This window comes from Astatotilapia calliptera, chromosome 16, assembly GCF_900246225.1.
Source record: "Astatotilapia calliptera chromosome 16, fAstCal1.2, whole genome shotgun sequence".
NCBI classification, from domain to species: domain Eukaryota; kingdom Metazoa; phylum Chordata; class Actinopteri; order Cichliformes; family Cichlidae; genus Astatotilapia; species Astatotilapia calliptera.
This window is the reverse complement of record NC_039317.1, coordinates 17,282,249-17,298,121: the sequence shown is the minus strand read 5'-3', so window position 1 is coordinate 17,298,121 and position 15,873 is coordinate 17,282,249. Positions and strand designations below refer to the sequence as shown.

At 41.9% G+C, this 15,873-nt stretch overlaps 1 protein-coding gene across 2 annotated transcripts in view; it reads left to right on the top strand.

Moving 5' to 3' along the window:
- Positions 1-15,873, top strand: part of igsf3 (immunoglobulin superfamily, member 3) — a 75,811-nt gene that overhangs the window by 3,008 nt on the left and 56,930 nt on the right. For both annotated transcript variants that reach the window (XM_026144082.1, XM_026144081.1), the window contains one exon: positions 15,413-15,793. In XM_026144082.1, coding sequence (XP_025999867.1) covers positions 15,413-15,793 — 381 coding nt within the window. The remainder of the gene's footprint in view (positions 1-15,412; positions 15,794-15,873) is intronic.

Below are 15,873 nucleotides of genomic sequence, written 5' to 3'. Positions count from 1 at the left end.
GTGTGTGTGTGTGTGTGTGTGTGTGTGTGTGTGTGTGTGTGTGTGATAAGGAAGAACATAATAAAGATGGCTGACAGCTGTGATAGATGAAGGCTGTATCAGTCATTATTAAAGACAGAGGTGCCACTTACACATTCTTTTGGCAGGCAAATCTTATATTGGCTTATTTATGCTGCTGAGTTTGCAACCAGGTACGTGTGTGTGTGTCTGTGTGTGTGTGTGTGTTTATTTGTGGCACCAGGGTATATGATATAAAGCTTATAAAAGGAGTCGCCTGAAGGAACGAATATTTATTAGCTTTACAAACAGAATGTCTTCCTTCTCTCCTTCAGCGAGCGAGAAAGATGTCATGCTTTTGGTGTAAAAGTGTGTGTGCTTTGTGCGGGCATTCTTCTGTTTGTGTGAGTGTGTTTGAAACCGGGCAGCCAACTTGCTATCCAACATGTTCCAGTTTATGTAACTAAACTGGAAGTGTGATATGTGCGAGGCTGTCAAGTTTAACTGCGAAATGCCTCAGTGGTTTCCGTTTACTGGGTTGATAGAAGAGCGGCCAGTGGATGCTCAGGTTCTGATGAGCTGCCATTGGTTCTGTTGAGCTTGTCTAAGAGCAGCTTCACACTGTTTAGCGCAAAATCCTGACGCCTGTGTGTGTGTTTCACATTTTGTATCTCTGTATTTGTCGAATATCTCTTCCAACTTGCATAACAAGATCTGTTTTTACCTTGTTCTCATGACGCTTAAACGCGTTATGAATGAATTTGCATAAACCTGCATGAGACGGTTAGTTATGGGGATGGGAAGGGAGTAATACAGGTTTTTAACGTGTAGTATACCTAGTATAGCTATGTAACATCGATAAAATCAGGTCTCATATCAGGCACTACAAACTCTATACCAATGATTTATGTTTTAGCTCATCCCTTACAAACTATGAAGAAGTGGATCTATACTATAATGGTTTAAGCATTTGTGGTTTACACATTGGCCTATCAAGTGTGCTATATAGCTCAGACATGCTGGTCTAGCGGCTGCGGTGGGCCCTTAAGAGGGAGCACTTGAACGTAGCTTGCTACAAAAGATTAAACGTATAACCCTGCTGTAGCATCACAGTTTTGTGACTTTAGTGTTTTTCTATCTTTTTCTTCACCTTTTAATTTTTTTTCCCCTAACACATTGGCATGCTAATCATGTATTGTCTGCATTCATTTTTAAACACGGCCAAGTAGCTTTTCAGGTCTGACTACAGTAAATTGTCCTTACTGGAGTGTAATAATGGAGCTTCATTCACTCAACAGTCTCTTCCTTTTGGTATTAGGATTGTAAGGAAAACACATTTAAAAAAAAAGCAGAAATGATATCCTTTGGGGAAAAAGGTCAGCAGAAATATGAAGTTTTAGTGGAGGAAGTAAAACTTTCAAAAGTGATGGTATGGTGGTGGTGTGTGTGGTGGCTGTTTTCTTTTTTCCTTTGAGCCATCTCCCTTCTTCTCTTATGAGGATTTTGATGCTATTTTTTGATCACTTGTTTCAAGTCTGTAGAGAAACTGAAACCATAGCCTGTTATCCAGGCTCATTACAGTGCTATTGATCGAAAAGAGAAAAGTTTTAAGTACTTGTTGTAGCACCATCAAACTTTGAGCTTATCAGCCGACCCTTTATCAAGCTGGCCCTCTAAAACCGGCCCAATCAAAGAAAATGAAGGTACTTATAAGCTCATTATCAGTTTAGACATATCTAATGTGTAGTGTTCCTTTTCCCCCCCCCTGTGTTTTTAACAGAAATAGAAGGGCGGTACTTGCAGCCATTCAAGTGCAGATTTGATTGTCCATATGGTGCCGTGACAATTGTCGCAAATGCTTGAAAGTAGTTCTACTTTGATCTCATTTTTCATTCCAGACAAGCTCATTACAATGTTTGCATTTCTTAATGTGAACAAACTGTATAATTAACAGAGAAAGAAATTAGGAATCTTGCATATGAAATTGACTCATCAAGACAATTGCACATAACTGTTATAAGTGATGTTATGATGCAGGTTTCAAGGGGACCCATTACTTTCTTTTCCAGAATCTTTGTGTCATTTTAAATCACACCTCTTCAGAATCATCCTCCCTTTTAAGCCAACTTTATTCTTGCAAACAGAAGATTTGAACAGCAGATACACTACTGTGCAAAAGTCCCAAGACCTCAGTCATTTCTCTATATGGAGACATGAAGCCAGACTTTCGTGTAGATTTTTTAAGGTGTTCTTGAGCAATTGTTCACCAGACTTTCTGAAGGAATTTCAAAGTTTTTCTCTGGACATTGGCTGTGTTTTCACTAATTTCAGTCCAGTTATTGTGCCTGTGTTGACTTTCAAGCTTGTAAGAATTACACTCATTATTTGAAATCTTGGTCTTTTTTACTATAATAATGGGTTCCCTTTGAGGAGAAGTAAGATGCTACATCATTGCGTCATTAATATAATAATAATAATAAATAAAATTGTCAAAAACAAAAGTTGTCAGAGGAATACTTGATTTACTGGAAAAAAAGTTTCTTTTTAGTAGAAAAATTGATAAAACCACAAAATGTTTCATGTTTTTTTTTTTTTTCTGTTTTTAACCATCTCAACCATCTATATTAAGAGCAAAAAGAAAAGTCCTTGGATATTCATCTTTTATTCTTGATTCATTCAAATTATCCTTACAGAAGCAGTATTGTTACATTATTAATCATCATCATCAATTAATAACAATGCTTTTCATGAAAAATGGACACATTTGAAAGTAATCCTTGATCATATAAGTATATTTTCACAACACATCTTTTGCAAATGTAATCTTCTCTCATTAAACAGATTATACACATTGAATGTGATCCATTATACTCCCACGCTTTCAAGGACCATGCTAATGTCACTGATGCTGACTCAGGCATTTCAAATTTTGTTGGGATTCAAAGTTTGTCGTGCCACTCCCTGATGCACACCCCGCCTCTCCTCTGTCCCGAATAAGAACAACAGCTGAAAGCCCCCCACCCGAAAATTACGCGCATTACAGCTTGTTTGCGGTCAAACCAGTGCGTCCTCATGCTGAGCACCTTGAGTCAGCTGTTACAGCACGGGGGAATGCATTTCATGTGTGTTTAAGCCTCAGCTGACACAAGAGACAGTGCCGTCTAGACACTGAGGCAGAAAGCAATAACTCATTGGCTAGCTGTTTGCATAGCTGATCTATGTTTATGGTATGGGAATTTTTGGTGCGAGTCCCAAGATTTGTTCCTCATTATTATTATTTTTTTTCCTGCTGTTGTCGCCAGAGTCAGAGGACCAATTTCTCTCTGTTAGGGGGAATACGAGCTTGTGCAGCTGTCTGATTGCAGCGCTGTTTGCTCCCCTTGTTATTTTCTGTGCCTGCTGTATTCTGTAGTTGCACGCACGCTTGTTTGCATCATAAACACCAGACCCATCTCTTTGTGTATACCCATGACAGGATGCCTTTTGTGCTATTGTTTTTTCATATCATAACATTGTTGACTCGACAGAGGGGGGGGGGGGGACTACCAAAGCAGAAACAAGACTGACAGCTTGGCTATCATCCACAAACTGTGTGATAAGTTCCCAGTAAATATTCATTAAAGTTGGGATGTATAATGACAACAGAAGCTATTCGTCGGTCAACATTATGACTGAGATGTCTCATTAGGCATGGATCAATAGAGCTGCATGAGTGGTGTTTTGTGATTGTGCCAGTATGGAAATGTTTTGTCTTCTGGGAACTTCCTGTGTCATGTGTACCTAAAAGCAAGTCAGATACTGGCTGGTATGCATGTCCTCAGGCCAAGGAATTGTTGCCCTGTAGTAGACGCCAGTCTACTACCCATTTGCTCGCACCCAATTGTGACCAGAGTTTTCCTACAACACCATGACCTGGATGACTGAAAACCTTCACAGACCTACAACACCAGTGTTGTCTGTTGTCATTCGCCCTCCTGTCTGCATCGTCTGAGTGGTGAAAAGCTGCAATTAAACTCATGTTTCCTTCTAAGGGAACATCCAGAAAACATCAGGAAACTGAGCAAACTTCTAGTGCTCACAATACATTTAAAACAAAAGTTCCTTATATGTACCCCCACCTCCCCATGACCCACATCGGAGTTGTCTCTCTCCAACATGGGGAGATAAGTGACTGAAGACAACCAGAGTTCTTGTAGGAGACTTCCTGCCTGCCACGGCGAATGAGGAAAGTGGCTGGAGCTGGAGACAGAGAAGAGGCAGCGTCTGCTTTGTGTCTGATCTTAACTCTGCTGCGGTATCTCTGGTAAACTGTCAGGCCTTTCCTTACATCATAACTCTGCCACATTCTCATTCCCCGGCCTGTTCGCTTATTCACGCCTCAGATCCAATCTCGTGCTTTGCGATAACATCCCAACTACATCCCTTTAGCCATTGAGTTTGTAAACTGTTTAAGTGTTCTTTGGAGCTGATTTGCATACGTGCCCCTGCTTCTCCTCACTCACACGCTTAAAAGGTACTCCAGCATGCCTCCCCCTCCTTCTCCTCCTGCTTCTCCTCCTCCTCCAGTGAATAGCCCCTGACCTCCATCCCCCACTCATTTTAAACAATACTGTGCCCAGCCCACCCCTTCTTCAAAGAGCACTAATTAGAAACTGCCGTCAAGTGTGATCCAAACCAGATATTTATCTTTGGAGTTTCAGGGGAAGGTGCTAAGTTTAACAATTGCATTTAGTGGGTGTATTTACATGCACCATTCTTGCTTAGTTATAAGACCAACAAACCCCCACCCCAAATCCCTGGGGGTTTTGCCGACTCCTCCCGTTTTCTGTGTTAGGAGTCATGATGGCTGGTTGACAAGAGGATTCCACTTCACTCCTACACACACACACACACACACACACACACACACACACACACACACACACACACACAAGTACCCACAGTACTGAGTTGCTGTCCTTCCACGCTGCTACACTCCCCTGCTCCCTGCTTGATCCTCCACCCAAGCAGATCCCACGCGGGTGGGATGCACACCAGGCGCTGTAACTATGGCGACCACTCCCCCCACCCCCACGTCCTCATCGTCTGACAGACACTCATCTCTATGCCCGCGTTTAAAGAAGCACGTGCGCATAATTAAATGTCTATATTAACGTTTCTTTGCCTTCAACATTCCCCTCGCAAAAAGCGCTTGACTCACTTTACCGCTATGTTCTGTTACGGCGCTCGCTTTTACACATAAAACCAAAGATGTGCTGGCGTGTGTATGTGTGTGTTTGTGTGTCTAATTGCTTATGCATAAATGCATGAATTTACAAGCGCATGTCTTTCATTGCCTGAGAGGCAAAATGACTGACAATGGCAGAAAAAGTCTGTTTGAAGTAGAGTAATTAATAGTTAATTAGTTTTCTTTCCAATCTGCGGCTTAATGCACAAACGTGGGAACTGATAGCAAGTTGCCAGTCATACAAAAAAACCCAAACCTAACCAGTGTACATAAAGTAGACGCAGCTGTCAGGCATAATTGTACACAAGTACAAGATGGATAATGACCAGAGATAGCTGTGCGGCTTTTATAGCTACATTTTCTTTTGCGACAATTAACGTGAACATTCGACTCTTCTGTAAGAGTTAGTCACGACTGCATATATTGTGTACAGCTTTATTATTATTTATATATTTCCTTTAGTCTTATTTCTGGAGGAATAGCTTGGTTTGGGCGTAGCTCTGAGACCGCAATGCTTTGTCATTCAGACCGGGTGGGGGATGTGTGTGTGTGTGTGTGTGTGTGTGTGTGTGTGTGTGTGTGTGTGTGGGGTGGCAGGTGGGGGGTTGGGAGGAGGGAATCAGGTTGGTTATGACTGGGGGGTTGGGGAAGAGGAGGTTAGTGTGGTAGCAGGTGTCCACATAGAGTTAATGCATTTGGGGTGGGGTGTAGATGGAAGCACTAAGTGCACTGAAGGTGTGTTCGTGTGTGCACGTAGAAATGATTGGCCCAGACAGACTACCTCTGTCCTCTGTCCAGACGCCTTTGTCTTCCTCACAGTGACAAACAGTAGTTGGAATTATGGCTGTATTTGCCATGGAAAAATTGTCACTTTCAGCTATTAATGTAGACACCTCAATGTGGCACAGACGGTCCTCCTTCAAGTTCTGTTCATCAGTCTACAGTGACTGTAGCCATCTGTTACACTGTATGTGTTTACCCTGCCTTTCAGTAACCCAGATTCCATAATTCAGGAGTCGCACATTTCCAGAAAAGCATTTCAAACACCTGATGTGGACCTGTTATATTTATATAATTTCCAACGGCATATTTTTATTCTTAGACTCTGCTCGCATTATCTTTAATATTGTTGCAGCCCCTTTCCCCCTCCTTTTCAAGTTAACGGTCTTCTGATTGGCTTTCCCTTGGAACCAAGATGACCATATTAGGACACTCTCTGTCATCATCTGTGAGCCAAGAGTAGGAAAAAATAAGGGAAACCAAACATTTAGGGAAGTTTGAAGCTTTTGGGTCACAGGGATTGCTTGTACATAGGCTGGTGTGAGTAACTGATACTTTGACCACATTAAACGCCATCATCACCAGTAATTACATGTTACAGCAATTATGTCATGAGATGTGTTAAAAATCCAACTTTCTGCTCTTTTTTTTTTTTTTTTTTGTGATATAAATCATAGAGTAAAGACACCTTGACTCATTAGCGATTCGGGAGTCACTGGTAAACAATGCTTTGGCGGGGAAAGAGTTTATGAGCATCCACTATTATACAGGTTTATGACAGAAATTAGGAAATGCCTGCATAATAGGTTCCTTTGAATTTGCTGTAGCCTTGGCTGGAGCGTGGAAGACAAAGCATTACTAGCCAGCTCTGTTTTTAATCATTATGCGCCGTTGTTAAGGAATGACCTTCACGCACACGTTTAAGGTTTTAATTAAATTTATATGTCAAGCTACTGCTCTAGCTGTGTATGTCACAGTAGTGACTGTGTGTTGATTATCCGTTCCGTATGATCTCTCCGGATAAAACAATAAAACTTAAAAGCTCTTTTTCCGACGTGGTCCAACAAGAAGGCGAAGCAGCTGAGGGTGTAGGAGGGAGGATGAAGAGGCAGCTGTTCTGTCGAGAAGGATAGATTATGATCTGCTCTGCGCTGTTGACACTACTGACGAATAATGCCAGCACCGGAAATGGAGAGGAGAAAATATGAATCAGCCCACACACTGAAAAATTACATTTCAGCTAAGCAGGCGTATCCTTAATGCTTGGTTCCATTTATAGTGTAGTGGCCACTCACACTTCGAGCATTCAGCACCATATTGACGCAGAAGTAGGAATTAGGAACCCCCCTCGGCTTCCATCCTGGTCTCACCAGCTGTTACGAGCAACAGCGCAGGTGAGGTCATGACTGCTACAGCCCAGGAGGCCCATAAATTAGAACTAGTTAGCATAGTGAGGCGCGAGGACAGCATGACCCAGGTGTGATTCAAAGCAGGAGTCCTAGTTTACACCGAGATTTGAGAATTGGATGGGAGTTACAGAAATGGAGACTATAGCATGATTGATTTGAATGCAGTGAGACTTGAATGGCATTTAAAAAAAAAAAAAGATCTATTGTCTTTGAATCCAGATAGACTTCGGGATGTACTACTAACATCACCTCTGTCTCTTTACTTGACACATACAAAGACAAGATGGTGACATACAGTTGAACTGCTGTTCTACCAACCCCGTGGACATCCTGTACTCTGTCGTTGTCGCTGTGATTAGAAGTGTGTGGGTGTAATGGGCAGTTGTTGTAGCTGTTCGTCAGCAGTTGGATTGACCAGCCGGCCTATGTAACTGACCTCTCGTGGAAGACGTAACACTTGCTTTTTCTTTCTTCTTTTTTTTTTTTTTAGCCATCTCTCCCTATCACTCAGATGTTTGTTCGACAGTGCCTTGAGGGAAAACATTTAGTTTTTCACTTAAGTACAAAAGATAAGATGCTCCCACTTAATAAATGAGGCTGTCAATATTAAAGATTCTGAAGCTGGAACAAGGGTCAGAGGTTTTTAAAAACAGCCCTGCTGCAGCGACTTCTACAATCTGACACACGCCATGATTATCGCTGCAGGAACGACACGGATGGCAAGAGGAGTAAGAGGACGAGGCCTGAATTGCAATATTCGATGCTGTCTAGAGTCTCTCCAATACGATGAGAAAACTATAGGAAATAAAGTCGGGTATTGTCATCAATCTATTGCTGGGTTTACATTTGGATGATTACATAGTGCCATGTGGAAAGCCTGACAAGCCGAATGTTAAATTTATTCTGCAGAGGCAACGTGAAGAATTTTAGTCTGTTAAATCACATTTCTTTTGCACAGACACTTTCACGTAAGAGGCATTACAAAAATACAATTCGTGCTCTTTGCGGCGCACGATATGATTTAGCATGTAAAGGTTTATTTTGTTGGACAGTTTTGAGAAAGAAGCTAGAATTTGTATTGTGATCATACCCTTACTGACTGCTAATGTGCCCCTCTTGCATTAAAAAAAAATCTCTCTTCATTGATCTTCTTTCCTTCTGTTTTGCCTCATCTTGGAATCTCTCTGTGTCTTTGGCACTCTTGCTGTCTCTGGTAATGATGTTAACAGGGTCAAATGCTTTCAGGGGCCTAGAGGGAGAAATATACAGAGTGATTTTGGAGTATGGTTAATGAGTGCAGGGAAGAGTGGACAGGAAAATATTCGTCATCGCTCTTTGGTCTTTATTTCTTTCTGTAACACAAATGGCAGCACATTATTTAGCAGCATGCCTACACACTCACTGGCCACTTTGTTAGGTACACCTGTTCAACTGCAGGTTAATACAGATATTTAAGTAGCCAATTGCATGGCCGCATTTAGGCCATGCGTTTAAACATGTGCACAACGGTAAGATGACCTGATGAAGTTCAATCTGAGCACCAGAACTGGAAAGAAAGGTGGTTTAAGCAACCTTGAATGGCATGGTTGTTAGGATCAGATGGGCTTGTTTGAGTCTGAAATTGCTGATCTAGTGGGATTTTCCTGTACCACCATCTCTAGGGCTTACAGAGAATGGTCTGAAAATGAGAAAATCTCAAGTGAGCAGCAGTTCTCTGGGTGAAAATACCTTGTTGATGCCAAAGCAAAATGGCCAGACTGCTGATATGAAGGCAACGGCAACTCAAATAACCACTTGTTAAAACCAATGTATGCAGAAGAGAATCTTTGAATACAAAAAGTGATTAACCTTGAAACAGACAGACTGCCACAGCAGAAGACTACACCAGACGCTTCACCTATCAGCTAAGAACAGGAAACTAAGGCTAGACTCACCAAAATTGGCCATTAGAAGATTGGAAAAATGTTGCCTGGTCAGATTAGTCTCGATTTCTGCTACAGCGTTCAGATGGTTGGATCAGAATTAGGCATTAAAAACATGAAAGTGTAGCTCCAGAGTGTACCCATCCTCTGAATGCTACGCCCATCAGGATATTGCATCATGTCACAAAGCTCAAACCATCTAAAACTGCTTTCTTCAACATGACAATGAGTTCACTGTACTCAAATGGCCTCCACAGTCACCAGATCTCAATCTAATTGAGCGCCTTTGGGATATTGTGGAACAGAAGATTTACATCATCAGCTCCTGAGGCAAAAGGGGGTCCAAACCCCAAGGTGTAAAATATATATTCAAAAGCTTTGTGCATTTTGTAATGTTCTGCAACCTGGAGGCAACCGTTCTTCCCCTTCCGCTCTTTTTTTCCCTCTGCTCCCCGTGTAATCCTTTGCTCTTCTTATTGCTGCCTTACTCTGGATCATTTTGAACCTCCCTTGGGCAAACTGGACACTGATGTAGAGCACTTTTTTTTATATGTAGCATGTTCATATGTTTAAGTCGTGTTTCGCTGAATCATTAGACGGTCCCCTGTTCAACTTTCCTAAATAGTTTTTGCCAAAAAGCATTGAGGTGAAGTTTAAGGGCCGGCAGTATCTCAAACACTGGCTATAATCCCAGTTTAAGATTCAAACCACTGTGCGCTAAACTAAAATAGTCACAGAACTTATTTAGTTTTATGCATTGCGTATCTCCCTGTAATATTAATAATTCATGCTAAGTTGCAACCTTATTAGTCAATATTTCATGATTTCTTGTGGTGGAGTTTACCAAATGATTGAAGGTGAAGTAAACACAAGTAAACCAACTTGAAAAAGTGGCAGCTGTGAAGAAAAACAAGGAACTCACAGAGGGGAAACAGCAGTCAGTGGGGGGAGAAGCTAATCAGGGAACTGAGAGGTTCAACTGACACGTTATTAAAATTAAATAATAATAATACATAAAGTCATTGATGCAATGGTGCAGAGGGTAAAAAAATAATTTTTTGCCTTTTTGAGGCTGCTTTTTACTCCTTCAGTTATAGAGATGATTTTCTTGCAGTGAATACAGTATCACAGAATCAGTGTAATGTGATGTCATCATTATTGTGGACATATATTGTCACGCCTTGACTTCTATCGCTACTGAAGAACAACAAAAAAGTCTTCCGTCTGCATCAAGAAATGATTGGAGCTATACAGTAGGGTTGTGGTAGAGTGGAGTTCACATGTTCTCTCTGTGCCTGTGTGGGCTCTCAGTAGGTTATTTTAACTGGTGATTCTAAAGTGGCTATAGGTACGAATGTGAGCGTGAATGATTGTCTGTCTCTACGTGTTAGCCCTGTAATCAAGTAGCGACCTATCCAGGGTGTACAGCTGAAATAGGCTCCAGCCCCTATGCGACATAGAATTGGATAACAGGTTAAGAAAATGGATGGATGGATGTTTGGAGTTGTGACCACCTTCTTCCACTTTAGAAACAACCTGCTTCAAGTGAGAGAAGTAAAACTCTTAACAAAACAAACACAGAAATATAAAAACCTCTGATGTGAAACAGCCAGAGCTTTTATTCTCGCTGAGAAAATCTGATAGTATCTATTCACTCCGAATAAGGCAATTGAATAAATGCATTTACAAGGAGTCTAATCTATTTTTTTTGTATTAGAGCAGTCAAGTGTTATGAATTCACAGTAATTTAACCTCATATATTATATTAGTAAAGCAAGGCTGACGCCTCACCTTTATATCATAAACAGAGACATACTTTATTCAGTCCCATACTGGGGAAATTCACTTGTTACAGGAGCAAAAGGGAAGAACAGGTGAATTAAAGATGCAGATGGTTACTATATACAGTAAAATACACCAAGATTTTTCTTTTTGATATATACGTAAAGTACAGTGGAAGTGATAATAATATACATCATTTTTAAACAGTATTTATACTGTGTGGGTATTGTACAGCCTGACTGCGGTTGGGATGAAGGAACTACGTTAGGCTGATCCTCGTTAGGTTGCTTAAACTTTTTATGCGCGTCCCTGTGTGCACGTATAGAATATAATCTGTATTTACACGTGTGGGTATGTAATTAAAAACTGAAGCAAAGTGAGAGTCATTGATGGACAGCTCTGTTCTCTACATTAGCATGTGTTTGCACCGCTGTGAAAATGCCCTCTATATTACTTACGCCCTACAGTGTTTTTTATTATACACCTTTCAAGGTGTATAATTATCATGTGTCATAGAAGAGTGATGATGTGAGGTGTAGGTATGAATGAATGCGAGTGGCCTCACTGCTGTTTCCGCTGAGAATAAGACACTGGCCACGAATGATTGGATTAGTGTTTAACCCCCCCTTCTTCTTAGCTTAATCCTCTTTGCAGCTTTCTCTCTCTCTCTCCCTCTCTCTCTCTCTCTGTGTGTGTGTGTGTGTGTGTGTGTGTGTGTGTGTGTGTGTGTGTGTGTGTGTGTGTGTGTGTGTGTGTGTGTGTGTGTGTGTGTGTGTGTGTGTGTGTGTGTGTGTGTGTGTGTGTGTGCGCGCGCATTTGCAATCATTTGCTCCCATTTGCTATATCCTCCAACCGATCAACAGGAAGGTCAGCTTGCTTGTGGTCATTCTTCATCACCTGATGTGGGACACATGTTTTTGCTTGCACCAAAGTTGTGTGGGAAGCAATGGGCCAGCTATGATGAGGTATGAGATACAGGAAAGGAATACCAGAGAAGGAAAAAGGTAGCAAAGCAGGACATCTGCGGTATGCAGAGATGGAGACGAGCGTTAATAATAGAATATCTGAGGCCTTGTTGAACAAATATGGACACTTGGAGATCAAGGCAGCGCAGCCAGAGGTGAAAAAGTTGGGAGATGGGGGGGGGGGGGGGGCTCAGGATTACTGTGGAAGGGTGGTGGAATAGAGCGATCAGTTGAAGGTCTGCAGGGTTTGGTTTGTCATTGTCATCCTTTCTAAACAGCCTGCAGAGCGATGGACACTTTGAAGTTTCACAGAGCTGCTTAAATCCTGCTTGAAAAGATGCAGAGAAGCGTGAGGCACAGAAAAGAGACAGGAATATCCAGAGAAAGAGAGACTGCAGGGGCAGGACGAAGGGGAGGATTGATGATTGGTGAAACATGGAGGAAGGGAGTGAGAGTAATCAGAAATGAGGAGAAGCTTGTTTCATGAGGATGACAGGAGACAAGTGAAGGAAAGCTCTTAGTGCACCAACACAGTATGAGTCGTATGGTTTGTTTTTTTTGGGGGTTTTTTTCCTCCTTCTTTTTCTGGATGTATGAGTAATATGTTTCCAGCAGTTCTAGGTGAGAAGCTGCAGCGTGAGGAGCACTAATGCAGCAGTACAGACTTGGATTTGGGTAGACTGGGTGCCGCCAGATTAGCACACTGACATCACAGCAAAGAAACACTGGGGGAACCAAGGTCTGAGTCATTACTGATGGCTCCTGCTCTTACATACTACATTCCATGCTGTGGTCAGATAGATTTTGCCAGCACATTTCATTGTAGACGTTCTGTCTTGAGTGCTTAATGCTTTCTCTCTGTAGAAACATTTTTTTATATCAAGTAAAAGTCAGTTGCCAAATTTTTAACAGGTTATGATTCATTGCAGTGTGGTACAGCAGTATGTGCAGGTCCAAAAAGATGTGCAAAGCTGGCAGATAAGCAGAAAAAAGCTGACGGCACAGATTGCATACAAATTGGATAAACAAGTATGCAAGTTTATTAACGAAAATATAATAAATAATAAATGAAAACATGTTGAATTCCCTCTCTGACTGGTGTGCGCGGTTTATTAATCCATTTATGTGGATCCTCTTCTAATTATTTTTCCTCTACCACATGACCCCCAGGGGGGCTCCACAGAAATCTGGGGATAAATATTTTGCTTAGTGACTTTTTGTTTTTTTTGAATTCCTTTCCATTTCCATGTTCAAACAAAATATGACTTTCCTAAATGGGTTGTGTGTTATTGATTGAATGTGTAAATAAAGCATTGTCGATGCGTTATGAAAAATGACTCAAGACCGCATTCGAAATGTCAATATGCTTATGACCCCCACACACACTGCTTACGAGTGCAGCATTATTAAGAGTGGAATTGGAACACTACTTTGTCATTTCAAGTCTTGTATAGTATTTCTATAATATTCGCACAGGAACGTAGCAAGGCCTGGTGACCTTACCGGAAGCTACAATGAGATTCCGAACTTTTATCTTGTTTCTATAGTAACACAATAATATCACAACATAATTGTGCTGTTTGAACAATTTAACTTGAGTTTTTTTGCGTTTTGTTTTTCATTTCTCTTTGAAGAAAAGGTCAACCTATCTACAGTGGCTGCTTTCATAATTATGAGGGCGTACAATTTTGAAATCCTTGCCTTGAGGAATGATTATTTTAATCAGTTTTCACTTCAGTTTAACTGATTTCATAGAGTACTAAGGTGAGGGACTCACAATAATAGATTTGTAAAACTTGTTCATTTGTGGAAGGTGTTCAGGAATCTCAGGAAGCAAGGAAAACAAAACGACACACGAGCCCCTCATCTAGATAACGATGCTTGCTCCGACTCTATTGGAAGTATTCTCCTACAGCAAAATCATCGTAACTTTTCCTCCCGTTCATCTACGTTTTGCGGACTCTGCGAGCACGATTTGCAAAAGGGCCTTTGTTTTTCTACAAGATTGACCTTGGACAGGCAAACATGGGTGTTAATGGACCTGCGCTCACAGTGAATGAAAGGACGGGTGTAGTGCAAGTGTGAGAGAAAGTTACTATGGTAAGAGTGAGGATGTTAAAGTTAAAAAGCTGTTCTAGTGAATTATTAATGCTGAGCATTGTGCCTACAGACACAGCCTCTTACAGACTTTCTTTCTTACATGCACACACACACGCACCCACACACGAAAACACAGCTGCAATCCCCAGTTGCTTGTGCAGACAGGAAACAGCGTACTTGTCACTCTGTCTGGATTTGGGGGTATGTGTAAATGCTCTGTTGTCTCTGGCCCCAATGAGAGGGATGTTTGTAGTTGTTCCCTGAATGGCGAATGTTCTCTGTGTGTGTGTTTGATATGTGTGGTTTTGTGTGTGTGTGTGTGTGTGTGTGCGTGTGGGTGTATAAGGAGTTAAGGCAAACTTCACATATGCTGAACGCCTAAATATAGGCTACAAAGAGTGATAATAATCGGTCTTGACAAGGGCTTGGTTTGCTCGCAGTTTGTTGCAGTCCCCTGTGATGGTTTAGTTCACTAATTATTTTTGTTTATAATGAGAGCAGTGTGTAGCCAGGAGGGAGATGTTTTAAAGCTACCTTCTTAGCAAATGACAGGCTAGTAGAATAGCCAACAATGTTGGTACCGGATAAATCTAAATTATGAACAACATATTGGATACCAATATGTTGTTCATAATAAATTTGTTTGATCATATAAACCCAGCTGATTTATGGGTTTGATTCTAATCCTTTGTCTGCTCACACCTCTACTCATGATGTGGACTAAAGATTAGGGATGCATCAAGCCAACCAGTGTTTATTATCCGTTTCAACCCCAGCTGTAGTCTGTACAGCTTGACACGCATTTTACCAGCTCATGCTGACCTCCGTCCTGACTCCCAGATGGCTGCTTCTCACCACAGTGTAGTACAGCTGCGGTGGTGTCCTTGTGGGGAAGGGTTAACATGCGAGTGTGTGTGATTGCCGTGAGCGTGATTAGATTATAGCTGTGAGCTACTGTGATTTTTCTTTTTCGTTTTTCTAAGTGGTTACTGGTGTTCAGAACTCGTTCGGGTGAGTCTGTGTGCACACCTCGACCTTGGTAAGCACACCCGTGAATGCTTAGTTGCACATGTCACACTGTTTCTGTATTCCTGGGAGATGTGGGGGGCATAAACTCTGTTAATGCTAAATATTTAAAGTGCAGTTTTGTAACCTATGCTCTCTCTTTCCTCTCTCCCTGCCTTCACCCTGTCCACTCCTCCCTTGCTCCCACTACCTCTCCATCTCTAGCCGGTGTCGCTGTGGCTCAGCGAGTGGTAACGGTGCAGAGTGGGCCGCTCGTACGGACTGAAGGCTCACACGTGACCATCTGGTGCAACGTGACGGGCTACAAAGAGGGGACGGAGCAGAACTTCGAATGGTCCATGTACCTCCCTTCAGTACCAGACCGGGAGATTCGCATTGTGAGCACAGCTACGAAAAACTATGCCTATGCCGTATATTCCCAGAGGGTGACTAGTGGGGAGATCTTTGTGGAGAAGCTGAGTAGTGACTCAGCTGTGCTGCACATCACCAAAGTACAGGCCAAGGACCAAGGTCTGTTTGAGTGTTACACACCCAATACAGACGGGCGGTACCTGGGATCCTACAGTGCACGCACCAACCTCACTGGTGAGTCTCTAAGAGCACACGTGTACACACAGAAACAAGCTTATGCACACACACACACGCACTCAAACCACATCTCGGTA